We start from the raw sequence: 25,685 nt of genomic DNA on the forward strand, positions 1-25,685 counted from the left end.
GCTGTTGGATACTGCAATAAGGACTATGCCCTGAAGTCTTTTGTGGGTCAAGATTGGCTGTACCCAACACCTGGTATTCTCTTCTGCAAGAAGCAGCAGTGCCTGGTTGTCCTACAGCCTCCAGAGGAAAATCTTGCCCTTTGATTATCCCCTTTAGCTAAACAAGACAGAGTCACCCTGATAAAACTGAGCAGTGCCTTCCTGTGGATGAGGAAGGTGGCATTTGGCAGTTGTTAGTGAAGGGGAGTGCTGTGAGACTCAGGGTAGGCTGCACATGTAGCGAAGGATGGCTTCTGTCCCCTTCCACTGAAGGGCAACAGCACTGACCCTGTGCCATGGCACTCCACAGGACGTTATCCTGCAGAACAAGCACCTTTGGCTGCTGATTAAGGCCTGGTTTGGGTACCAGTCAAACAGCCCATACCAAAAATGGCAGAGGATGCTGCAGAGGGATCCCAGCTGGCCTCCTGTGAACACCAAAGACTTAGCAGCAGAAAGCCTGGACGAGATTTACATCAACCCTGCCTATGAACACAGCAACGAGGACTAGGTGAGACCCTGCAGCTGGGGCTGGGACTGCAGCAGTGGCATCTTCCCCAGCTCACCCTGGACAGCCTGGTTTAATCCTTTGATGTGCACCAGATGCTGATGTTTGAAAGCCCTGCACAAACCTCTGTGTTCTGAGGCAGGTCAGGCCCATGCTGGATGGGCCCCGGAGCAGAGGCAAGAATGAATCTCTCAGCTGCAGGTAAATAGCAGCCTGGACTCTACTCCCTGGCAACAGCAGGTCTCAGACCCTGACAACACCTAGGAAGGCTCAACAGTACTGAACAGAGTGAAGTGATGGCTTCTGCTGCTCCCCATCACACTCGCTCCACGTTTCAGTCCCTGCTCCACCAAATCCTTCCAGTGCCTTTGCCAAGCTTTATGGGGAGGCAATCCAACAGAAGAGGCTCAGTCTTGACCACTCAGAGGTCACAGTTGCGAAACCCTGCACTCGGTGAAACACTGCAGCTTCCAAGAACTGCAGGAACGCTGCCCTGATGAAGTAATGCCAATTATTTTTTTTGCATTCTAAAGTGAAATACACTCATGAGAGGGTGCACAGGCTGCCCTCAGCCAGCTCTCCCTTGCAGACACAAGGCTCTGAAGACAGGAAAGGTTAAAGCTGTAAGAGCAGGCTGGGAAAGCTGGTGAGGGTATGCCCTACCGAAGGTTGCGAAGGCAGATAGGACAGCACAGCTGCTGCACACACGTGCACATGACCCCTGAGTCTGTGTCCCTGAGCTTGTGCTGGGGCCAGATCCTGCACCAGCTTTTGTGTCACGCAGCACAAAGCAGGGCTAGGCCTTGGACTCTTAACTTGGTCATACCCAGAAGCAGGGGTTTCAACATGCTCTGGCTCGTGGCTGCTGGAGAAGTACAAGAAGCTCTTCAGCTTCAAGTTTTCAACCACTTAATTCATTTAGCCATGAAATAACTTTTGATTACAGTGGCAGGAAGCAAAAATGGACTTTCAGGTTCAGTTTTATTTTAGTATGTTTCCCCATATTAAAAAAAATTATAACAACAATTTTATTTAAATGTAGTAATTGAGGGCACCACAAAATACAACCAGCAGTCTTGGCTGTGTTCTTTCAGACATTGAGACAACCCATGTTTAAAAAAAGCTTCTGATCCTGTTATGCACATGTTAAGAGCAGACAAAAATAGCAAGCCTCTTACAGACAGCTCTTTTGCTCTCCTCTTTTGCTCTCTAACAGTGCAGGCAGCTGCTTATGGCAAAAGCAACACAGGATTTAATTTCTTACACTCAGTCTGCAAATAAATGGTTCCAAACACTTCAGCCAGATACTCCTTGTAAAGAGTCAATAAACCTCCACTTTTCCAAACCAGTTTTCTTTTAAGACAAGCCACAAAGCAGCTTTCTGACAAGGCAATAGTGGAGCTGTGTAGATTTGGAGCTGGAACATGGGTGCTCATTCTCCAGGTATGTAACCAAGAGCAATGCAGGGACCATGAAGCTTTGCCTTCCTGATGGCTGGAGGAAGATTGATCTTGTGCCGAGGCTGCAAATGGCTTAAACTCAACTTCTGATCACTGAAGAGTCAATGACCACTGCTCCAGGGGACAAAAGGCTCCTGGCTGCCCTTGCAATCCATGGTGGTCTTTCTTTAAACCTCAGTACTTTGGCAGCCCAAGCAGCCCAAGTCCAATCACCAAATAGTTTTGTTGGAAGGGACTCTTTGGCCCTGGTGAGGCCACATCTTGAGTATCATGTCCAGTTTTGAGCACCTCAATACAAGAGAGTGCAGAAGAAGACAGTGAAGCTGGGGAACCTGGAGAATAAATCTCACGAGTGACTGAAGGAGCTGGGGCTGTTTAGTTTCAAGAAAAGGAGGCTAAGGGAAGACCTCATTGCTCTCTACAACTACCTGAAAGGACATTGTGGAGAGGTTGGTGCTGGTCTTCTCTCACAGGTAATTAGCGATAGAAGAAGAGAGAGTGGCCTCAAGCTGCAACAGAGGAGGTTTAGTCTGGACATTAGGAAATTTTTTTTCACAGCATGACCTTGGAACAGGCTGCCCAGGCAGGTGGTTGAGACACCAACCCTGGACTTGTTTAAAGGTCGTTTAGATGTGGTGCTTGGAGATATGGTTTAGGGGTGAACTTTGTAGAGCAGGGTCAGTGGTTGGACTTGGTGATCCCAGGGGTCTTTTCTAACCCGAATGATTCTGTGATCTAGTAAGCTTGTTCAGCTACCACACTTAAAAGACATGAAGAGGGAAATTTCAGTGGCTTCCGTCTGGAACAAACAGCAGCTAGAGAAAAAGCTAGCTGGGAGGTTTTGTCAGATGTTTCCCAGGCAAAAGGAGCCAGGGAAGCCAGGGAAAGGGATGCTTTCCAGGCAGGAGAATACTGAGCAAAACACCACTAAGCAAAAAGTATAATTTAAAACAGCATCATTTGAAACGATGAGGGACACAGCCAATAAGACCTGCCCTTCCTTCCTATCTCCTGCTCTCACAGGAGGAGCTCCGTTCAGGCACCATTTGCCTTATCCACCCTTCTGCATGCCTGGGAACTGGGGGTCTTCCATTTGTACAGAGCCTCAGCTGGAGCAAATGGGATAAACCCTCAGCAATATTTTCCTATAAATTTTGAATTACAAAAAAAAAATCAAAATAGGTTATTCACTGAAAGAGCCCACAGGGTGTAGCTGCTAAAACCAGGATGTGTGTAGAAAGCCTGTACCAACCCTCAGCAGAGCAGGGGTGGGGTGTAAGGATAGAGAACTTGCTTGCAAGTGCTCCCAGCCTACCACACAAATCATCACAGGCAGCAAAACAAAAGCAGATGTCGTCAACAGGCTAGTGCTGCTCTCAGCAAGGGTGACAGTTGTTAGTAAGCCTCGGTGGCAGCTGTGGTCACAACCTGTCCAGGTCCCTCCTGCCCTGCTCTGAGCTGATCCTGGTGGGCTGTCAGTACTGTCTCTCTCTGGATCTGCTGCGGAGGAAGCCCAGCAAGGAGAAGGCACCAGCGGCAACTGTCACAAACCCAATGGCAGTGATTGCTTTGTTGGCCTGCAAGGGAGAAATAAAAAAAGTTTGTCATGTTTCTAGGCGGTGTTTTACTCCCCACCCCAGGCATGCTAATGAAGAGCAGAGACGATAAAGCAATTAAATTAATGAGTGACACCTGCCCCATAATCAGAAGTGGCAACACCCAAGCTTTGAGCCTTGGGCTGTAACGTTCAGTAAGAGGGTGCTGTCAGGGTGCAGGCAAACCACAGAGAACTGTTGCGTTCAGGGTCTCCAGTGAGGCCACAGGAAATGACGGTTTGGATCCCATACTTAGGGCTTTGCTGTCCCCCATCCAATCTGCAGGCTCTGCCACAGTCCAGGGCCCCCCCGCCAGAGCAGCAAGGAGATGCACTGCGAAGCCTGCAGGGACAATCCCATGTTGCTTACCTGGTCAGAGACCGCCTGGCCATAGCGGAGCAAGGTCACGAAGTGCTCACAGTTGCTGCCGAGCAGATCGTAGGACACCTCCTGGTCGATGAAGCTCTCGGCACGACGGATGATCTCCTCCACCGGCAGGGGACGGTAGGTGTTGTCGTGTTTGTTGTTAACACAGTAGGTGTCATTTCCCACCACGTCCTTCAGGAGCTGCATCCTCACCCGGGCCTTTCCGCTGAACACCGACTTGGCGCTGGCAAACCTGGCTGGGGGCCCTTCATCTGAGGAAGGCAGGGACAAGATGAGCCAGGCAGGCCCTGGCTGGACCCTCACACACAGAATCACAGAATCAGTAAGATTGGAAAAGACCTCAAGGATCATCAAGTCTAACCTGTCACCCAAGACCTCATGACTACTAAACCATGTCACCAAGTGCCATGTCCAATCCCCTCTTGAACACCTCCAGGGATGGTGACTCCACCACCTGCCTGAGCAGCACATTCCAATGGCTAACAACTCTCTCCATGAAGAACTTTCTCTTCATCACAATTTCTGCGAGGCTGATGGAAAAATATCCACACACACAGGGTCCACCACTAGCCCATGGAGGGAGACAGGGCTTCTGGGTCCCTCCAAAGGTCTCTCTCCACCCTGACGGGGTGCAGCAGCCTTACCTACGGGTGTCACGTTGATGACATACCCATCCCCCAGGTAGAGGGCCCAGTGCTGGTAAGCTGGTCGGAAGACCTCGATCAGGTCCCCAGGCTCAGGGGTGCCGGTAGCTGCCATCTCAACAATGTGAGGTCAGCACATGTCCTTCTTGTTGGGCAGACTCGGTGCAAGGCACGGTGGAGAAGGGAGCTCTGGGATACGCACAGGGCATCTGCAGGGAGATGGCCGGCAAGGGACGTCGTCAGGCACGGGCATGCTCACACCGTATGTGGAGCATCGTCAGGCGGTACCCGGCTGCTGCTACGGTGGCCTCCCCCCCGACTCTGTAGAGCCCTGCTGGGGCAGCCGGTCCCGCCTGCCAGCGACGCCATCGCCAGCCGGGCTGCCAAGCGCTGCAGGCGAAGGGTGAAGCCACTCTGAGCCGGCAGCCAGCCCGCAACGCACGACCTCGGCTCTCCTGCCGCACGGTCCCGGCCCGCTGCTGCCGCCCCCCAGCAACACCCCACCGATCCCCTCCCCTCTTTCGGGGCTCTGCTTCCGCTGCCGGGCTATCGCCGGTACAGGGTTGCAGCTTCTCGCGGGGACACCTGGGGTGCCGAGCCCGTCCCCAGGCTCTGCGGTGGCTTCGAGAGCTCGGCAGACAACCCCTCGGCCCCGCCAGCACCCCGGTGGCAAAGCACCCGGCACCCCTGCGGGGGCCACAGCCCAAGGGCATAGAACGCTGTGGCTTGGAAGGGATCTTTAAGAGTGATCCAGTCCAATCCCCCTGCTGTGACCAGAAAAATTCTGGGTCAGGTTGCTCAGAGCCCCGTACAAGCAGACCTTGAACGTTTCTAGGGGTGAGGCACCTACCACCTCTCTGGGCAGCCCATGCCAGTCTTTCACTACCCTCATCGTACAAAAATCACTTTCTTATGTCTAGTTAGAATCTCCGCTCATTTAGTTCAAAACCATGTCTCAACAGGCCCTGCTACGACTGTCCCCATCTATTCCTTTAAACACTGAAAGGCTACAGTAAGGTCCCCCCGAAGCCTTCTCCAGGCTGCACAACCCCAACTCTCTCAGCCTGTCCTCATAGCAGAGGGGTTCCAGCCTTCGCATCATTGTTGTGGCCGGCTCTGGACCCGCTAAGACTCCCTAGCGCCGAGAGCTCCAGAGCGGGACCCAGCACTGCAAGTTGGGTCTGACCAGGGCGGAGCAGAGGAGCAGAATCCCCTCTCCCGATGCTGCTGGCAGACACTTGCTCTTGCTTCCGCCCCCGGAGCTCCCCCGCGTCCCCCCTTAGTACTCTGCTCACCCCCAGCGCCCGACCGCCTGTCCCGTTGCTGCCGCCGCCGTTTCACTGCCGCGGAGCGGGGAACGCGCAGCGGCGGAAGCGGGACCGGGTCCTGGTTCCTCCCGGCCGGGTGTCCCGAGAGCCGCTCAGCTCCGCCGGCGGTAGGCTCCGCCCGCCGGGTGGGACAGCCCGTCCTGACGGGCAGCCTCCTCCTCTCCGGGAGGCTCTGCCACGGCTCTTGGGGCTTCGCCATCTGTGGGGGTGGGCCCCGGTGTGCGGAGCCGTGGCAGCTGTCCTGTGGCGCCGGGGGGGGGGGGTGGGGGGGGTGAGCGAGCATCCCTCAGCAGGAAGCCTGTTAGGAAAGAGCGTCCTGCTGTTTCGCATCGTTGCTGGTGAAATGAAGCAAAGGAGATGGAGCTCAGAGTAAATCCCAATGGCCATCTTAGGGCAAAGAGATTTCTAGGACGGCTTTTCATGTTGTGGCCCAGGAATTTCTTTCAAGACATCAGCGGAGCCTCGTGATTGTGTCCAGCAAAAGTCCTCTGAGCTAAGGAGTGAGCAAAGAGGAGCAGGCTGGGCTGTCTCCTTGGCTATTACTGCCACAGTGTGCTAGAAAGGTGATTTCACTAACCACAAAAGTGCCCTCTGGGTGAGATGGCCTAAGCAGTGCATTTAAAGCCCAGCATTTCAGAAGCCAGGTCCCCAGCTGGTTGATTTAAAAGATCAGAGCAGTGGAAGACTTGTCATTTCTGGCTTCTGTCAGCATGAAAGAGTTAATTCAGTGGAGCACTGCATTCCAGTCCTATTTTCAGTATCACCCCCTGTGGAAAGCCAAAGCAATTCTTGTGGTATCAGAAAAAATATATCCATGGAAACCCAGAAATCTGCTTTACTCAGGCATTGCTGGGACCTGTTTGAGATCCCATGGGATGGGGATCAGCCTGTGCTCCCCTGTGGCTGCAAGGGCAGGCAACTACTCAGCATTGGTCAGCATCCATGGAGTCACACTGTTGGTAAGCATGAGAGCACACTGGGGAGCTGCCACTGAACAGGCAGGAAAGATGCTTCTGTAACTGCAGTGAATTTCCAGCATAAGTGTGGCAGTTCGTTTGCACGTGAGTAGGTCTCAGGCTGATTCATTTTCACTATGTAATGAGGCTGAAAGCCTTTTTGCATTCACCTCCTCTCCAAACTAGCTGTGCTGTGCATGTATGGGCAGCTGGCATGTTCTTCAACAGACCACAATAAAATGCCTTTTGTCTACCTGACTGTTCACAGAGGTTACAAACATGCCTCCGACTGACAGCACACAGGATTTTATGGATACAAGGGAAGGGAGAAAAGGTAAGTAAATAATAACCAGCATTATGTCAATGGGTCCATGTCCCAGTGGAGGCCAGTGAAAAGTGGAGTCCCTCAGGGATCAGTACTGGGACCATTCTTGTTTAACATCTTTGTCAGCGACATGCACAGTGGCAGTGAGTGCACCCTCAGCAGGCTTGCTGATGAAACCAAGCTGTGTGCTGTGGCTGACAGCTGGAGGGAAGGGATCCAGCCAGAGGGACCTGGACAGCTGGAGAGCTGGGCCCAAGCCAACCTCATGAAATTCAACAAGACCAAGTGCAAGGTCCTGCAGCTGGGTCAGGGCAATCCCAAGCACCAATATAGGCTGGGCAGAAACTGGCTTGAGAGCAGCCCTGAAGAAAAGGCCTTGGGGGTGCTGGGGGATGAGAAGCTCAACATGGGACACCAGAGTCCACTTGCAGCCCAGAAAGCCAACCAGAGCCTGGGCTGCAGCAAGAGAAGTGTGGCTATCAGGTCAAGGGAGATGATTCTCCCCCTCTGCTCCACTCTGCTAAGACCCCATCTGGAGTACTGCATCCAGTTCTGGAGCCTCTATTACAAGAAGGATCTGGACATGATGGAATGTGTCCAGAGAAGGGCCACGAGGATGAGCAGAGGACTGGAGCTCCTCTCCTATGAGGACAGACTGAGAGAGTTCAGTCTGGAGAAGAAAAGACTCTGAGGAGACCTTCTTGTGGCCTTCCAGTATCTGAAGGGGGCCTACAAAAAAGCTGGGGAGGGACTTCTTAGGGTGTCAGGTAGTGATAGGACTAGGGGGAATGGAGCAAAACTAGAAATGGATAGATTCAGATTGGATGTTAGGAAGAAGTTCTTCCCCATGAGGGGGGTGAGAGACTGCAACAGGTTGCGCAGGGAGGTGGTTGAGGCCCCATCCCTGAAGGTTTTTATGGCCAGGCTGGATGTGGCTCTGGGCAGCCTGATCTAGTGTGAGATGTCCCTGCCCATGGCAGAGGGGTTGGAACTGCATGATCCTTGGGGTCCCTTCCAACCCTAACAATTCTCTGATTATGGCGAAAGCAATGCCCACACAGTTGCTCACTTTAATCACAAATGAATGTTCAAATACCTGGAAAAGCATCAGAAAAACCCTAATGGTTCTTTCCTTATGTCTCAAAGCTTTAATTGTGGCTCTGAAAATTTGTTCTGTTTGGACAAAGCCCAGGCAGTGCCTCAGTCCTCTGAACCTTGTGAGTTGTCTGTCACAGGGTGAGTGTCTTCTTGCACACTGGATGTTATTAGTCCTTGCTACAGGCAGCCTGGAAGGTGCCTGAGCTCGTTGCCAATAAATGCAGCTCCTGTAAGCTTTGTGGAGGAAGCAAAGCAGAACACTGAAACCATGGAGTGTTTTTCTCCATTCCCTCAACTTCTAAATTTTCTAGAATAAAACTTGAGCATTCAATAAGAGTTTGTCCTGCCTATTCCTGAACACTGGGGACTGAAGCTGCATTGTGTTTGGCCTCACCTCTGAAGTTGTGTTGGCAGGTGAGGGCCAGCGAGTGAGAGTGGAGGTGGCTGTGGGTGGTAGCTGGGCCACAAGCATCACACTTGGTGGGCACCTCTTAGGGAGTGGCAGGGAATCAGCACAATCCCATGGCATGCTCTAATGCCCCTTTTCCCTAAGTGACCACCATGTGCCTGTCTATGTACTTGGAGTTCCCCCCTCCCATGCCCTCTCCCACTTGCTGAAAAGGCAAAGGGAAAGATCTGTTTGGACACTGGAAGAGAGGTGCTCTCACTGGGTGGTGGAATCTTATTTAACCATATATAACCTTTCCCTGTCAGCAGGTAAAGCTAAGTACCCTAATAATGGGTACCCCAGGGAATGGTGTGGGAGATGACACATCTTGGGGGAAGCAGGCACAGGCACCAGTGGGGAAGGGACTGCAATCAGCTCAGGAGGAGCAGGCAGCAATTTGTGTGCTTTGTGTTTTTCAAACAGTCACTTCTGTGACTTAGGAACTATTCCAGTCTGCATCTTCCAGTACAACATCTGAGAGGTACTTAAAGGTTTTTCAGCAAATGCAACAATTTATTTATTTATTTATTGTCAAAATATTAAGCAATACTGTTTAAATACAAGAACAGAAAATAACACAAATGAACTGGAAAAAAATATTACTGACTGTAGGTATGTGTTTTAGGACTCATTTTCATCAAATGCCAGGTTTGTGACGTAGCCATAATCTTGCTCAGGCACTCTGCCATCCAATGCATCCCTGGAGCGTTGCAAAGAAGATTCCCTTGCTATTTCAAATGTACCTGAATTTCTCTTGTTTCTGTAGAATGGGAAAGAAGAAGAAAAAAAATAGACACCAATCCTTTTTAATTTCTGTTCTTAGCTGTAGTAAGAAGTCAAATATCAGTGTGAGTGTGAATGAAGTCAGGTTTTGGAGAATCACAGGATCACAGGATGTTAGGGGTTGGAAGGGACCTCCAAAGGTCAAGTCCAACCCCCCTGCCAGAGCAGGACCATAGAATCTAGCACAGGTCGCACAGGAATGCATCCAGGTGTGTCTTGAAAGTCTCCAGAGAAGGAAACTCCACAACCTCTCTGGGCAGCCTGTACCAGTGCTCTGTGACAGGCTCCCCAGAGAGCTCAGGTTTGTTGACAGTGATGGGTATGCCCTGTGCAAAGGAAATGGCATCTTTGTGCCTGTAGAAAAAGCTAAGCTTTCCCTCACGTGTTCTTGAATGCTGTGGTTCCTTTCTGGTCCTACAAGTATGTGACTGATGGGAGTGTTGAGGTTTGGGTTCTACAAGGGGTACATATACCTTGAGCCTGCTAAGCACAGGGAAGCTGGGACAAGCCTTACCTGTACATGGTCACTGCAGAGACTATGAGAGTGATGATAACACCTGCGCCTATTACAACTGCAATCACGATGGCAACTGTACTGTGTTCAACATCATCTGTGGAAGGGTCTTCAGCTGAAAAGGAAGCAAGAACCATGCCAGTGAAAGGTAGCCATACTGCCAACAGATTTTTTTTTTCTCAATCCTTCACTGCCTGCTCAGTTTAGTACTGTGTTCTCTGATGAGTGTGGCTTTCTGGAGCAGTGACAGAGCCAGGTCTGTATGCCCTGCAGAGCCCTGCTGTCACACCCTCTAGAACCTCTCCACTGGGGGATGTGACTCCTATCTGCTTGGATGGCCACAAGCTCTCACCCACTGGGTTATTAGTTGAAGCATGGAGATGAAGAGCAAGCTCAGTCCTTGCCATAATCACACCCATTTTTGAAAGTGGGGTGTGTGCTGCAGACAGAGAAATCCAAACCAGTTTTGTTACCTATCCTTTCATCTGCACAGACTGGTCCTGTGTACAGTTCTGAACATTCACAAGAGAAGGCGACAGAGCTGCTGTTGGTATCTTCAGAGCAAACTCCATCATTCTTGCAAGGATTTGGCATACAAGGTCCACCTAGGAAAAAGGAATGGGAAATGCTTCAAACTCTTAGATAATCCAAACCTGAGAGAACTGTTCTTGCTTAGATTGCACTGACTCCTAATGGACATCCCCTCTAGTTTAAGGCCCATTACTTGTACTTGACCACAGAGATGTTGACAATGAAATATCAAAGCAAGATCCCTGCTCTGCTTTTCTTCTGTGTACTCTCTGTTGCAGCTATCCACTACCCAGTCTTGTCCTACAAGCAATAAGTTCTTAGCGTCAAAGACAAGGTGATGGTGATTGACTCACTCTTGTAGCATCCACGACTGAAGTTTGAAATACCACAGATTTCATCAGATTCACACCCTAGGGCAGCGCAGGAGACAGTGGAGCTTTCTGTGCACTGGCATCTCTGGGAGCAGTCATCAGTGATGAATATTTCTCCCACCTGGAAGACAGCAATTAAATATTAAAAAATATCAAATTAGCCAAGGAAAACCATGAGAGGAATGCTACAGCCCCATGCTGCTTTGTCTGATGCCTTCCTCATGAATGGCAACAAGGCAGATTTATTTTATTTTATTTTTGATAGGTTGTACAAAAAAGAAAGCAAGCACCTTATGAATCCAGCTCTTTGAAAATTGAGGATGGCCAAAGAAAGAAGGCAAGAGAAGAGTTTGGCATATGAGATCCTAGCCCCAGATAGGGTACCTGTGCAGCTAGCAATGTCTAACTGTTGCTGGCATCATGCCTCCAAGGAAATGTGGAAATGCTATATGCCATTTTGCTGGCAAGTGCCACCTGTTCATAGTAGGTGTCTCCTTCTTCCCATAAACCAATCTTTACTGGCTTAGGTCTTTTCAGTAGTGAATCTCTAATGTAAAACCAGAAATCTGAAATTCTGGAGCTGTTCTGTCCTGCAGTGACAGTGCATATTCCTCATATTCCAGCCTTTTTTGTGGCTCTCTTCATGCCACAGCCAGCTACAGACTCTCAACTCTGCCTATGCCACTCTTTGCTGAGAGGAGACAGGCCACTGACAGAATGTCTCTGTGACTGGTGTGTTGTAACCTTTAGAGCCTTTGAGGCTGTTATTTAGTGCCACAATGGTGGGTAATTAGCATGGAAGGCAGAGTGTAATCACAGACTTCCTCCAAGTGCCTGTCTTGAGCATTCTGGCAGGCAGAGTTTCAGAGGCAGACCAAGTAATCTACTCCCTTCCCTTTCTATGCAGACCAGATTAAACAGTTGTTCTTTGTTTCTAATGCAAAATTACGTGCTGATGAGGTGATTAGCAGAAGGTGCTGTGGGAGCTGTGTGACCCACAGGGAGGCTGTACCTCATAATACTTGTCAAGGTATTTGCAGCCACATTCTTTGTAAGGCACACAGTCAGCGTCGCTAAGAACATAGCCAGGGAGACATTCACAGCCTTCCACACAAAGGGATTCACACTCAGAGGGGCTGGCGAAATCACTGCAGGATGCTGGGCATGCAGAGGTGCATGAGCTGTAGTTGCTGTTGGCAGGACATGAAATACCTGTGAAATGAAGGAGAGTCCAGTTACAGCAGGCTGTTGCACATGATAACCTTTGAGATCCAGAGGATGTTGCTGTGCTGTAGGAAGCAGTGCAACGAACAGCACATACACAGAGATGTGCATCCATACATAACAGCACTGAAGTTGTAAGGAAAGCACTCCAAAACCAACAAATGCATAATCAAAGCTATTTGTATGCTCTGCTCTAATTCCTGGTGTTCACTGCTCTCAGACAGCTTCTCACACACTGAGGGTAACCACCTCTGCAAGCACCTGTGGGTACTGTGGCAACTGTGTTTCACCAGGAATACAAAGACATCTAACTGTGGGTGACACAGGGGAAATATGGTTTGCTTAATCTCCACACTTGAAATAATTTTGGAAAGAAAGATTTGAGATTATTTTGAGTTTTACTTCAGCATTTTTTAGTCTGTAAGATTTGGAGGTTTTGTCTGAATCTTGGAATCACAGAATGGTTTGGATTGGAAGGGACCTCCAAGGGTCATCCAGTCCAACCCCCCCTGCAGTCAGCAGGGACATACCCAACTGGATCAGGTTGCCCAGAGCCCTGTTGAGCCTCACCTTGAATATCTCCAGGGAAGGGGCCTCAACTACCTCCCTGGGCAACTTGTTCCAGTGTTCTACTACCCTCATTGTAAAGAATCTTTTTTATCTTAAAATTTCACAGGCAAAAAAGAAGATTAGTATATTTTGTAGATTTAAAGAGAGATTGAAATTAAATGTTTTTTCTTCAGATTAGTGGTTTGTGATGGTTTCTGAAAGTTTAACTTTTATTTGTCCAGTTGGTAACAGGGACAGTTTTCCCTCACAAAACTTCTCATGACAGGGGAGTTGACAGCTCTTCATTGGTAAGTAACTTTCTAAGATGGGTTCTAAAGGTGAAAGCCAGCATCAGACACAGAAGAAAAGCCAGCAGAGCAAGTATGGATGCTACACTGTGAGCAGTGGTTCAAGTATGAACCAACATGATTTTACTCCCTGAGAAGTTCTGGTATTAACATGCCTAGGAAAAGCCTCCAGGCTCAGATTTTGAAAGTCCTTTAGGTGGAAACCATATTTCCTCTATGGTGCTTCCTGTGCTTACCACAAACTGTCTGTTGCCTCCAGCCTCCCATGCTGACTCCTTGCTGTTGACAAGCCAACACATATTCTTCCAGACTCTGACATAATGTAGCATCATCATTTCCTATCGCACACATATCAAACAGACAGCTCCTGTGTGGAACATGACAAAGAGTTCAGTCCCAATAGCTTTGTTATTGTTTCTGCTTGACTCTCAGCTAGTTCCATTTCCCTCTGTCTGGCTGACAGGAAAACGGAAGAATAAACACCCCACTGCCCCCAGCCAGATGACTGGGAAGATCAGGTTATCTGTTGTGCAGCCTTTGCTAACCTGTGAGATCACAGGCTCAGAGGATATTAGGGGTTGGAAGGGATCTCCAAAGATCAAGTCCAACCCCCGGCTGCCAGAACAAGACCGTAGAATCCAGCACAGGTCACACAGGAGCACATCCAGATGGGGCTTGAAAGTCTCCAGAGAAGGAGACTCCACAACCTCTCTGGGCAGCCTGTGCCAGTGGTCTGGGACCCTCCCAGTGAAGAAGTTCCTCCTCATGTTGAGGTGGAGCCTCCTGTGCTGTACTTTATATCCATTACCTCTTGTCCTATCACAGGGTACAAGTGAGCGGAGCCTGTCCCCTCCCTCTTAATCCCCAACCCTCAGATATTTATAAGCATTTATTAAATCCCCTCTCAGTCTTCTCCAGACTAAACAGCCCCAGGGCACTCAGCCTCTCCTCATAGTGCAGTGCTCCAGTCCTTTAATCATCCTGGCAGCTCTCTGTTGGACTCTCTTCAGCAAGATCCCTGTCCCTCTTGAACCGGGGAGCCCAAAACTGGATGCAATATTCCAGGTGGGACCTCACTAGGGCAGAATAGAGGGGGAGGAGAACCTCCCTGGATCTGCTGGCCATGCTCCTCTTAATGCACCCCAGGATCCCATTGGCCTTCTTGGCCACCAGGGCACAAGAACTATTCATCTGTGAACAAGCAATCAACAGGTACTTGACTGCTTGTGATAGGAAATTATTCTTTGCTATCTGATTTTGGTTTGGGCCAGCATGGCTGCATCTTGCACATGTTGCTGCTCAATTTTACAGCAGGACTACACACTTACTTCCACACATGGGTGCCTTCCCCATGGCCACATGCCTTGAGTACTGATAGAATTCTGTTTTACCCAGTGATTGTTTATTTGCCAGTGCTACCTTCTCAGGTTTGCTCATCATCTGAATATCCATGTCCTGATTTTCAGAGGCACTGAGAGCTGAGGTGAATGGGATCTGCAGGCATGCAGCACCTCAGAAAAATCAGGCACTAGGGCAGAACCAAATTCCAGAGTGAGGAGAGAAGTAGGCTTGTGCTAAGAATCAGGACATATACATTGAAGCCAGTGGTCCAGTCTATTTGGCTCAAGGTTCCTTCACATTCTTCTCACAACTAGTAGGGGTGTTGAGGTTGGCATGATCTCTCTTTAAAAGTTAGGACCAACTATATTTCTAAAGAAAACGGGCAGCTATTCGGCAGTTTTCTTACTGATGATGGATGAATAATGAATGTGGGTATGAATCAAAGGGTTTCATACAGCTCAGAATCAGGTGTGTAGAAACTGCATATGTAGGAGGCCACAGCAGCCTTTAAACACAGCAGAGAACTTTCTTGAAGATGGAAGCTAAGTTACTCTTCACTATTCTATTTTTGCACTATTGCATGAAAGGTGCAAGAAGTGTCACTGACAGCCTCAGCCTTTGTGGCAGAGGCATGAAGGCTGATTTTTATGAAGCTAGAATTGCCAAAAGGAAACTGAGAGAGCCAGGTATTAAATTCCCACTGAAGGTGGGTGAGAACTGTACAATGGAAATCCCAGCCTGCAGGTATAATTTTTAACACTGTTGCTTTTTCTCTGTAGGAAAAGAGGAAAGCTACTTTCTTGAGCTAACAGAAAAGTGAAACTCTAAATAAATGGAAAGGTAGAGCATCACAATTATTTAAAAATAAAGAAGGGAATTTATGGATATATATCAATAATGGAATAACTGGGCCTAGTTCCCCAAAGATATTTACTACCCTCAGTTCCTATTAATCTCCCAGAGACTGAAGATGAAAAACTCTTCTCAGGAACAAACACCAAAATGGTTTTCAAATGGGGTGAACAAGTGTCTGGAGTAGACACTTACGTGAAATAGAAATCAGGTGAGACTGTAGAATGACAATTTGCTAAGGGACCATTTGAGTCCATCAGGATTTGACATCTTGAATTTCCATTTTGTTGCTCCAGCTCTTTTTCATCACAGCCTTGGAAGAGGCCTGTATCTAGTTCCTCCTCAAACTCATCATCTGAGTCGACATCTCGCCTGTAAAGTCATCATGAAAGCATCAGTAAGTTGTGTGCACATACAGCATTCATGGTACTGCTCTTGAGTAACACCACAAGAGGTCTTCTGTAAGCTTATTTCTCTCTTATTCATGCCTGTACTGTAGCACTTGTAATGACTGTGGCCCCAGAGAAGGATGCTGGAGTCATGCAGTGATACTTCAGGCCTCTTTTGGCTAGATAGAAAGACATTGGTAGTTCACCTTAGTGATGAGCAGGAAAGGTCTCTACTCACAGGCCAAGGGAATATAAAGACCAGAAACAACATAGTGTAGTTATTCCTGGATGTTAACTATGGCTTTGTTCACTCACTTCCAGTTGCTATTCTTGCCCTGGATATTAAGCAGAAAATTCAGTACCTGAGATGAGCAGGGTTTCTACTCAGAGGAACTTTCCAGCTGGCACCAAATGTGTTCACACTCCTATACAAAACACCATTTGGATTTTTGAAGTCATTTTTAGGCCTCCCATCAAAGTCACCACACAAGCCTTCCACTCTGCTTCTGTAGGTGTTGGCCAGCTTGATATCTAGAGAAGTTCAGAAGGGAAAAAAAAAAAAAGCTATTACACAGAAATCTTTGCTTCTGAGTATGTAGAAGAAGTGGAAAGCAGCACCAAGTGCCACATTTCACAATTCAGATCAGACCTGGTAATGTGACATTGGCCTTATATGCAGGATATGAACACAGCCCTGAACATACATGTTCATACATGTATTCAGAGGACTGCTTCTGTCCTGTTTCTGTTGCTCTGCAACTTGCATCATGAAAAAAATTTGGGTTATGCAGCCAGTAAGGCATTAGTTAACATGACATCATCTGAGTGCCCTTAGTGCATACTGCTTACTGCTTTGCAGCAAACAATGCATCAGCCACTTTTTGCCCCTCACTTAGAACCCACTTGCTCGTTAGGCAACAGAATTCTTACAGAAGAGACCTTTCTAGAGCTGGAATTTTAGGGTTTGGAATGATGGTAGTGTGTATAAACAGCGTGGTGCTTTCACCATACACTCAGAAATCACAGGGCTGTATTCTGTTGTGCATCAGGAGTAATTCTGTTTTAAACAGAGGAGGCAAGAATATGTGTTCCACTTACAGGAGTGAGGTGTGTAATGTGTGTGATGGGTGATGTGAGTCCCACTGAGAAACAGGAAAGAATGGGATTATTTGGAATAGCCTTGAGAGGAAGCAGGTAAAATGATGCACTCACAACTGGACAGCTTGAGCCTCTCAGTCCTCTGGCTGGCTTAGGCTGGCAAAGGGGCACACTCAGATTTCATCCCATCATCTTGATCAGCAATTTAAAGTAATTTGGTTTTATTTTTATTGCTCAGGCCTTACTTAATGTGGAAAAAAAAGTGAGCCAGTCTGACTCTGCATCTCATTTCTCCTAAGTTCAGGTGGATCCAGATAAAGAAATGCCAGGTTTATGTTTTTTTCTGGTTCTTGGGAAACACTTTCATTTTATTTTAATTTTATTTTAATAGGCTCAAAGGGTGAAGGTTTCCAATTTTACTTTGGGTTCAGGCCTCCTTTGGAGTGAATACACTTGTTGAGAGACTGCAAAAGCTTTCCTGCACATTGTCTTACTATCAATTACCTGCATTTTGACTGCCATCAAAGCTCAAGTATAAGCCAAAATCTGTCTCCAGGTAAATTCTTGTTGTCCTCTTGTATATACGAATGCCTTCATGAGGACGAGCAGGGAGTCTCACCTTCACACCATCCACCTACAAGGGAAAAAGTAGCTTACAATTCAGAAAAAAAAAAAAAATATATATAGGCCAGATTCAAAGTTGGCTTCAGTACAGGTCAATGCTGCAAATTAACATACATATATATATCTGTATCTATCTCTATCTATCTATATCTATAGCTATAGCTATATATATATATTTCCACATAAATGTAATAAAGTAAAAAACTCAGTATTCAATTTTTTTAAGTTAATAAAATCACATATTGAGGCAAGTGATCTGGACACTACATTTTCATACCATCCTGACAGATTTCTACCATTAAGCTAAAAAATTACATAGGAACTACGTATACTATTATGCACCAATGGGAAAGAAATTAATTTTTCCTAGCATAATTGGCACTTTTTCCTGTCATTAATAAAAAAATTGATGGCTTTATTGTAAGCCTTGGGATATTTGGTGTTTTATTCCTAAACCTCTATTTACTCATTTGTTTGAAGTAGAATTCATAGCTAGAGAGAAAAAAAACACAATTGCAAATCCCATTTGTGGTCTTTCCATAGCAGTGGTGTAGCAATACAGTTAGCTTTAATACTTCAAATTCTGCAAAACAGATTTTTTTTTTCCCCCCTCAAAGGGAGTCTTTCTCTGTGCTCTGCAAGCAGTGAGTGACTTACCACAAGCTTCTTGTCCTGCATGAATCTCACTGTGTGATTGTAAACATCGATGAGAACCTCTTTCAGGTAAGTAAGGTGTGGCCTCACACGGAAAGGATAGTTCAGGCCTTCAATTCTGAACGGTGTCAGGGTATCAGGTAGCCCAGGGATGGTCTGAGCTATAATATATGTGTATCTCCCTTGGAAGTGGTGCACCAGACCATCAAAGGTGGTGTAGTGTGGATCACCCATGATCTGGCATTCCCTAAAGCCTAAAGGGGAAGAGCTTCATTACTATGCAGTCCGAACACACAGGTGCCAGATCCCATCCGGGGGTGAGTTTAAAATAAGTTAGATGAAATAATAGCTGCTAGCAGGCAAAGGTGGGTGCTCAGGCATCACTCTAGTTAGTGGGCACTCAAACAAACAGACAGAGAAACTCATTCCTCTGCTGAGAACTAGTGGAAGCCAACTGAACAGAAGCAGAACATTTGGGTTTGTAGTCTATAGAGAGACTAAGTTGGTCCTCTGCAGAGGAATGATTCTGCCACACAGCATGGCTGGCAGTAGAGTTGTCAATTTCATAACCCTCAGCAATGTGTTGCTGCAAAATCACTGGGACATGAAAAGCAAGGTCTAATTTTGGCAGGCTCACTGCTATCACACTGATTTCTTCTGAGATTACTAAACTGATTAGAAAGTTCACCAGAGCTAACAATCAGAAGCAGTGACTGTCATCTAACTATTCCCTTTGACCACTGAGTGCAGACTAAACCATTATCCCAGGAGCAAGTCTCTGCTTAGGACTGCTGAGGTTCCTCTGCTGTGATATTTTGCCAAAATGGAGCAGGGCTAAGCTGGATTTGCATTATGTTCCTGTATTGATCATCAATACAGACCTTTGCCATACTATTCTTTAAAACTGAAGTATACAGTCACTGGGCAACAAATTATCTCCTAAACAATCCAATTTACCTAGAGAGCATAGGATTAACTTTGCTTAGCCAAAGCAACTACTGAACAAAAAGCCCTGTAATTTATCTGTTCAGATCTGATCTGTCCTGTTTTGTCTTTGGTTTGAGTTTGTCTTTTTTTTTTTTTTTCTGTTCTCAAACCAGCATGCAATTTTGAAAAACAAGATCATTGCCAAAGGATTCACAGACATTTATCAGTTTTGGCTTTGGTACAGACTGAACTGTCAAATTTCTAGATGTAAGTACATTTTAAGGCTCTTGTTCCACTTTCCTCTACAAATTCTGTCTTGTAGTGGAACATCCTATTCTGAAAACTTTTGTGTTCAATAATATGTCATCAACAGCACTGTTAGAGGTGCCTTCTTTCACTGTGGAAAAGATTGGAAGTGCCATGGAAGGAAGAACGGGCACCCACATCCTTTCTCCTTTTCCAACCCTCAAGGAGCAGCAAATGAAGCTCTGCCTGCACATACCTGATAGGCTGCACTTGTGTTTTCCATTTTTGATCACACAGATTTCTCCAGATTCACAGCTGTAGCTGGTACATTTGATGACACCGTTCTTCTGACACTCACATCTCTTGGTACAGTGTGGAGTTATCCAGATCTCCCCAGCCTGCACAAAAGTTGTGTTAATAAGATATTATTATGGGGCTCAGCTTTGCAGTGCAATAAGAGTTCAATGGAAAAGGGTGTAGAGACTGGCTAGGTACAACCTGGTCAGTTGGCCTTTTCACAACAATTAATCCGTGTGTAGTCTCACCAAGAGCCTGGGAGGGGATATCCCAGCCCATTTATCATACTATCTTCCATATGAGAAACTGGCCACAAAACAGGACTAGTCTGAATGACTCTAGTCAATTGGTTAGTTTTGAATATGCCTTAATTTCAGCCTCAAGTACCAAGTTCCTGCATCTGCCAACACTTAAGCCTTCATCTTTTACTAATCAGCTGGAAGGTATTTAAGAGGTAGACCCTGAAGATTTTTCTCTTTCTCTCACTCAGGTGGAGAGGAGACCAACTTTCTACTAGATCTGCAGCCAGAGACTTGCTCCACAGAAAAACTACTTACACTGTAATAATTGTTGTCATCATCCCTGCAGCCACAGTTGCTCAGAGGTACACACTTGCCATTACTGAGCACATAGTTATTATCACACTCACAACCCTCTGTGCACTCCTCTGTCTTCTCACAAAGGGAAGATGCAAAAATGTCATTGCATGTTGATGGGCAGGCAGAGACACAGTCCGTGTAATGGTAGTGGGCTGGACAGGACAGTGCTGTGTGGGTGAAGAGAACACAACCACTGTCATTAAGTACATTTAAAAAGGTGCACTGCAAACATGTGCCTGCCTGAAAGCTACAGCTTAGCCTAGAAAATAGTAATACAGAACTGCCTTTTAATAGGTGATTTTGATCATCAAGAAGTTTGGATTTTTTAACTTTTGAATTAAAAAACAAACCAAACCAAAACCTAATCAGAGAGTGCTCTGTGGAGCTGCTGATTCAGTTGTATTACAGAAATGGTGGCACCTTGTGCTAGATCATTCAGATTCCGTATTACAGCTCAGCTGCAAATGTCTCTTTGGGCATTGCTAGAAATGGGAATCTTGAGAGAAGACTCCTTAGAATGTACAGCCCTCCAGTGATACAAAACAGGTGTATGTGTAGGTTAACCACAGACATAAACACATGCAAGAACTACTGTCAGACCAAAGATTCATCTAGCTCTATACCCTATTTCTGCTAGAGATGTATAAGGGAACAGTTCAAGAAACAGAGGAGCAGGACAAAGGGTTCATTTGTTCAGTATTTTCCTCGTCTTGTAGCAAGGAGGCGGCTAGGAATTTCTGATGGACCTATTTAACATTCACCTAGTTTGGGTTTGAGGCAGTTAATTGTTTTGTCCTTCACAACACTGTGATAATTAATTCCACTATGTAATACTAAATTGTGAAGAAAAAAAAAAACAACAACCAAAAGAAACCCACTGAATAATCTTCACTCCTTGTTACATAATTTGTAGCTTTTTTGAACAGGTGCATTGAGGCACCTACACTGGAAATTAATCTGACTGTGGTCTTTAATAAGCAACTGGCTTAAAAACACAGTGATTGACATTGAGTCCTGTGTCCTAACAGAGTTTCCCACTCTGTTTTAGTCTTGTTTCTCAGTTTTTAGGCTCATTAGAGCATCTCATGGTACTCAGTTGCCCACTAAAGCCATTCTAACTCCACAGTACTATCCATAGCTTATCTAGTCCTGAACTATCACTGGGTTTAGCTCAACTTGGACACAGTTCAGTGCAACAATATAGTGGTAATACTAGAACTGCGTTTGGTGAGAATTTTGGCATAATTTCCTTTTACATGACTCATTCTCTTAATACTGCTCATTTGTTTTCCTGCTATCACGCAGCCAAGTGTCACTTTTTCCACGCTTGCTTGTGCACTTACGACAGAATGTGCTGTTCCTCCATTTAATGGTGATGCCATGGCTCCTGCAGGTGTCCACATAGACCTGAACTATGTCGCAGAGAGCGGCCTTCATGCCGTCATACAGACACATGTCGTAGACACACATCTGTATGAAGTCTTCAGGGTTGACTAGAGCATGGCAGGCTTTGAATTTGTCTGATTTTAGGACATTGCACTGCCTTTCGATATCTGGTTTACTCACAGGAGTGCAAGGAGGAACATCATCTTCTCTTAAGTCTGATAAACAGCTGTGTGGAAGCACAGATATAGCTGTGTTTAAGTTTCAAAGGTAAGATGGAGACTGAAATGTTTTTTTCCTAGTGAAAGGTATTCGTAGGATCACAGACTCACAGGATGTTAGGGGCTGAAAAGGACCTTCGAAGATCATCAAGTCCAACCCCTCTGCCAGAGCAGGACCATAGAATCCAGCACAGGTCACATAGGAACACATCCAGATGGGCCTTGAAAGTCTCCAGAGAAGGAGACTCCACAACCTCTCTAGGGAGCCTGTTCCAGTTCTCTGGGACCCTCATAGTGAAGAAGTTCCTCCTCATGTTGAGATGGAACCTCCTGTGCTGTAGTTTCTATCCATTGCCCTTTGTCCTATCACAGGGTGCAACTGAGCGGAGCCTGTCCCCTCTTGACACGCAGCCCTCAGGTATTTATAAACATTTATCCCCTCTCAGTCTTCTCCAGACTAAACAGCTCCAGATCTCTCAGCCTCTCCTCATAGTGCAGTGCTCCAGTCCCTTAATCATCCTGATAAGCTCTCTGTTGAACTCTCTCCAGCAAGATCCCTGTCCCTCTTGAACTGGGGAGCCCAGAGCTGGATGCAATATTCCAGGTGGGACCTCACTAGGGCAGAACAGAGAGGGAGGAGAACCTCCCCGGCTCTGCTGGACACACTCCTCTTAATGCACCCCAGGATCTCATTGGCCTTCTTGGCCACCAGGGCACATTGCTGACCCATGGAGAACTTTTTGTCCAAACTTCTTGTATTAAACAATGGTAGGGAAGGGAGGAAGGATGGAAAGAGGAAGGGAGGAAGGGAGGAAGAGAGGAAGGGAGGAAGGGAGGGAGGGAGGGAGGGAGGGACAGAGGAAGGGAGGGAGGGAGGGAGGGAGGAAGTTAAATTTACCCTTCATCACTGTCTGCCTCCACTTTCCAGCTGTTTCCAAAATCTGTGACACCCACTAGTGTACCATTGGGCAAGAACAGTTCATCTTCACGGTTATCATTGAAGTTGCCACACATGCCTTGTACCTGCAAGAACCATATTCTAAGCACAATCTGTTCTACATCAGCTTCCCAATAACTTCTTATTCCTTGCCTATGAAATGGTGTGACCGAATTGCCGACAGCCACGAGTCTTGTGCCAGACATTTCAGACACACTCTCTAGTGGCTGACTGCACCCACAGGGAAACAAAATAGAAACTGCAGTAAATATGTCATCCCCTAAGGCTTCAAGGTGGTTTACTCTATAAGCTGGATGTATTCCCCTACCCAGGTCATTTTCTTTAGTTGCCCCCTTGGAACACAAGCAAGTTGTTGTGAAGAGAAAATAAAAGAAAGGGAAAAAACTGATGTGTCACAACACAGCTGCAAAGAAAGACGCAATAGCAAAAGACAAGAATAAAAGAAATTAAAAGTAAATGCACAAAGCAGCAGTTTTGAAACAGTGCCAGGTGCTTACATACTAAATCTTACCTTGGAGAAATAGGATTGTGGGAGGGTGATTTCCAGATGGTGATTGCCATCAAATTTCACTATCGCACCAAAGTCAGTTTCCACTACTATGAATCTGCCAACGCTTCTAATAGACACACCTCGTACCCGGTTCTCCAGGGGAGTGTTGACTTTCTCACCATTCAGCTGGAGAGAAATGGCATTTGTCAGTATGGCATCCTTCCATGAAAGCTTTTCTGCTCACATTCTATATTATCCACAGTGCTGAAGATTTCTGTTTGACAGGTTTAGCTCCTTTAAGCTTCCATCATTGCATATTCCAGCTACGGGTTGCAGGAATCAGCCTTTAGGTGAGAAGAGCTGGGCAGTACTCACAGCCTGTGCCTTCAACAGGGAGCTGGAAAGAACCCTGGCAGTGAGCAAGCTCTTACTCACCCATAGGATGGATTCCTTGCCTCCACTACTGCCATGGACCCTATGCTACTCTAGACCAATACAGCACGACTTGCTCTTCCTCTGCTCTTGTTAGCTAGCTATAGGTGACTGGGTCGATGACAGCTGTTGAAGTGGGAAGCCCCAGTCTTTAGTGCAGGCAATACTTCTCCAGTCTGGAGGCTTTGGGCTCTACCTCCAAAATACAACCAACAGAACAGAAGCCCTGGGAACTGGTAAGAAATTATATTTCCCCATAATATGCAGAACATAGAGGTGCCCGTAAGTATTAAGCATATGCATACATACTCCTAAGGGAACATGAAGATCCTTTTCTCTACAGCTACTCTACTGAGCTAATTTAAAGATACTTCTTGCTAGAATAAAGAGCACCACCACCTACCAGGAACATGAAGACCCTTTTCTATACAGCTACACTAGGGAGCTAATTTAAAGATGCTTCTTGCCAGAATAAAGAGCACCACGACCTACCATGATCCCTTGGTTCTTCTGGAGGGTTATCCGTACACCATACACATCTATGTAGACTTCTTTAAGGTACGTGGCACCTCTAATTCCTCTGTCTTCATTCTTTCCAAGGATGGTTATAGGAGTGACACTGTTGGTGCTGACAACCTCAACCAAGGTGTAGGTGCAGGTACCCATAAAAGTGTACATTCTTCCATCAAAAGTGAGATAGTGGGGATCTCCTGCCACTTGGCATGTTGCTTGACCTGGAGATGAAAAATTTATTGAAGAACTTTGGACTCAGATGAGCAAAGATATTTGCATTAGTGCAGCGACTTAATCCTGATCAGTAGTATGTGGGCAAACCTTCACAGAGCTATCTCAGGTTCATTCCAGTGACATATATTTGGAAATAAGAAATTTCCAGAAAGTGTCTCCTAAGTTTAATTTGCAAATCATGTGCAAATTGGCAACTTGGCAGGAAATGAATCTCTTTCTACATTTTTACATGCTGTTGTAGATATGATTTATGGAAGTTGAGAGTAATACAGAGCTTTTCTACATAGCTATATAAAAAAAATACATAATTCTGTGTATAAATATAGATGTAAATGTCAAAGTCAATAAATTTACAACTATATATGAAATACACTTGCCATCAACTAGATTTTCAGAAATGCAGTTCTCAATTATTCCCAAATATACAGCTTATAGTGCTGGTGATGTGGGACTTGAATTCGTAGTATCAAGACAAAAAAAAAAAACCCAGGTGATCTTGCAAGCCTTTAGGCAACATCAGTTTTTTCTGATGCCCACTACAAGAGAGGGAGATCTGTGCTTGCAAGATGGATCATCATGTCTTTTCATCTCAGCACTGGTAGTAGTCAGTTGGGACTTCATTGCCATCTTATATGAAAAGATATTTATAATGAAGCCAGAAGGAGAATCATAGAATCACCTAGGTTGGCAGGGACCTCTAAAGGTGATCTAGTCCAAGCTTGCTGCAGTGAGCAGGGACATCCTCAACATCCAAGTGCCAGGTTCTACACATCGGCCACAATAACCCCATGCAGCGCTACAGGCTGGGTACAGAGTGGCTGGAGAGCAGCCAGGCAGAAGGGGACCTGGGGGTGCTGGGTGACAGCAGCTGAACATGAGCCAGCAGTGTGCTCAGGTGGCCAAGAAGGCCAATGGCATCCTGGCCTGGATCAGGAATAGTGTGGCCAGCAGGAGCAGGGAAGTCATCCTGCCCCTGTACTCAGTACTGGTTAGACCACACCTTGAGTACTGTGTCCAGTTCTGGGCTCCTCAATTTAAGAAAGATGTTGAGTTGCTTGAACATGTCCAAAGAAGAGCAACGAAGCTGGGGAAGGGGTCTGGAGGACAGCCCTATGAGGAGAGGCTGAAGGAGCTGGGGGTGTTTAGCCTGGAGAAGAGGAGGCTCAGGAGAGACCTCTTCTCCCAGGCAACCAGCAACAGAAGAAGAGGACACAGTTCCTATAGGTGTTTAAGAAGAGACTGGATGAGGCACTTAGTGTCATGGTCTGGTTGACTAGGTAGGGTTGGGTGATCGGTTGGACTTGATCTTGCAGGTCTCTTCCAACCTGGTTGATTCTGTGATTCTGAAATGAGGCTGCC

At 46.6% G+C, this 25,685-nt stretch overlaps 2 protein-coding genes across 2 annotated transcripts in view; one reads left to right on the forward strand and one right to left on the reverse strand.

Moving 5' to 3' along the window:
* The window catches only part of LOC128970827 (probable cation-transporting ATPase 13A5), a 33,980-nt gene extending 33,430 nt beyond the window's left edge, over positions 1–550 (forward strand). The window contains exon 30 of the mRNA XM_054386189.1: positions 350–550. Within this exon, the coding sequence (XP_054242164.1) occupies positions 350–550 (201 nt within the window). The remainder of the gene's footprint in view (positions 1–349) is intronic.
* A 976-nt stretch (positions 551–1,526) lies between these two features.
* On the reverse strand, positions 1,527–4,803 carry PLAAT1 (phospholipase A and acyltransferase 1). Its single transcript, XM_054385932.1, has 3 exons — positions 4,634–4,803; positions 3,972–4,240; positions 1,527–3,584 (listed from the first exon to the last, which is right to left on the reverse strand). Exons 1-3 carry the CDS (start codon positions 4,746–4,748, stop codon positions 3,483–3,485), a joined length of 486 nt encoding a protein of 161 aa, XP_054241907.1. The 5' UTR covers positions 4,749–4,803; the 3' UTR covers positions 1,527–3,482.
* Between the last annotated feature and the right edge of the window lie 20,882 nt (positions 4,804–25,685).

Source organism: Indicator indicator, chromosome 13 (assembly GCF_027791375.1).
Source record: "Indicator indicator isolate 239-I01 chromosome 13, UM_Iind_1.1, whole genome shotgun sequence".
Lineage (NCBI taxonomy): Eukaryota > Metazoa > Chordata > Aves > Piciformes > Indicatoridae > Indicator > Indicator indicator.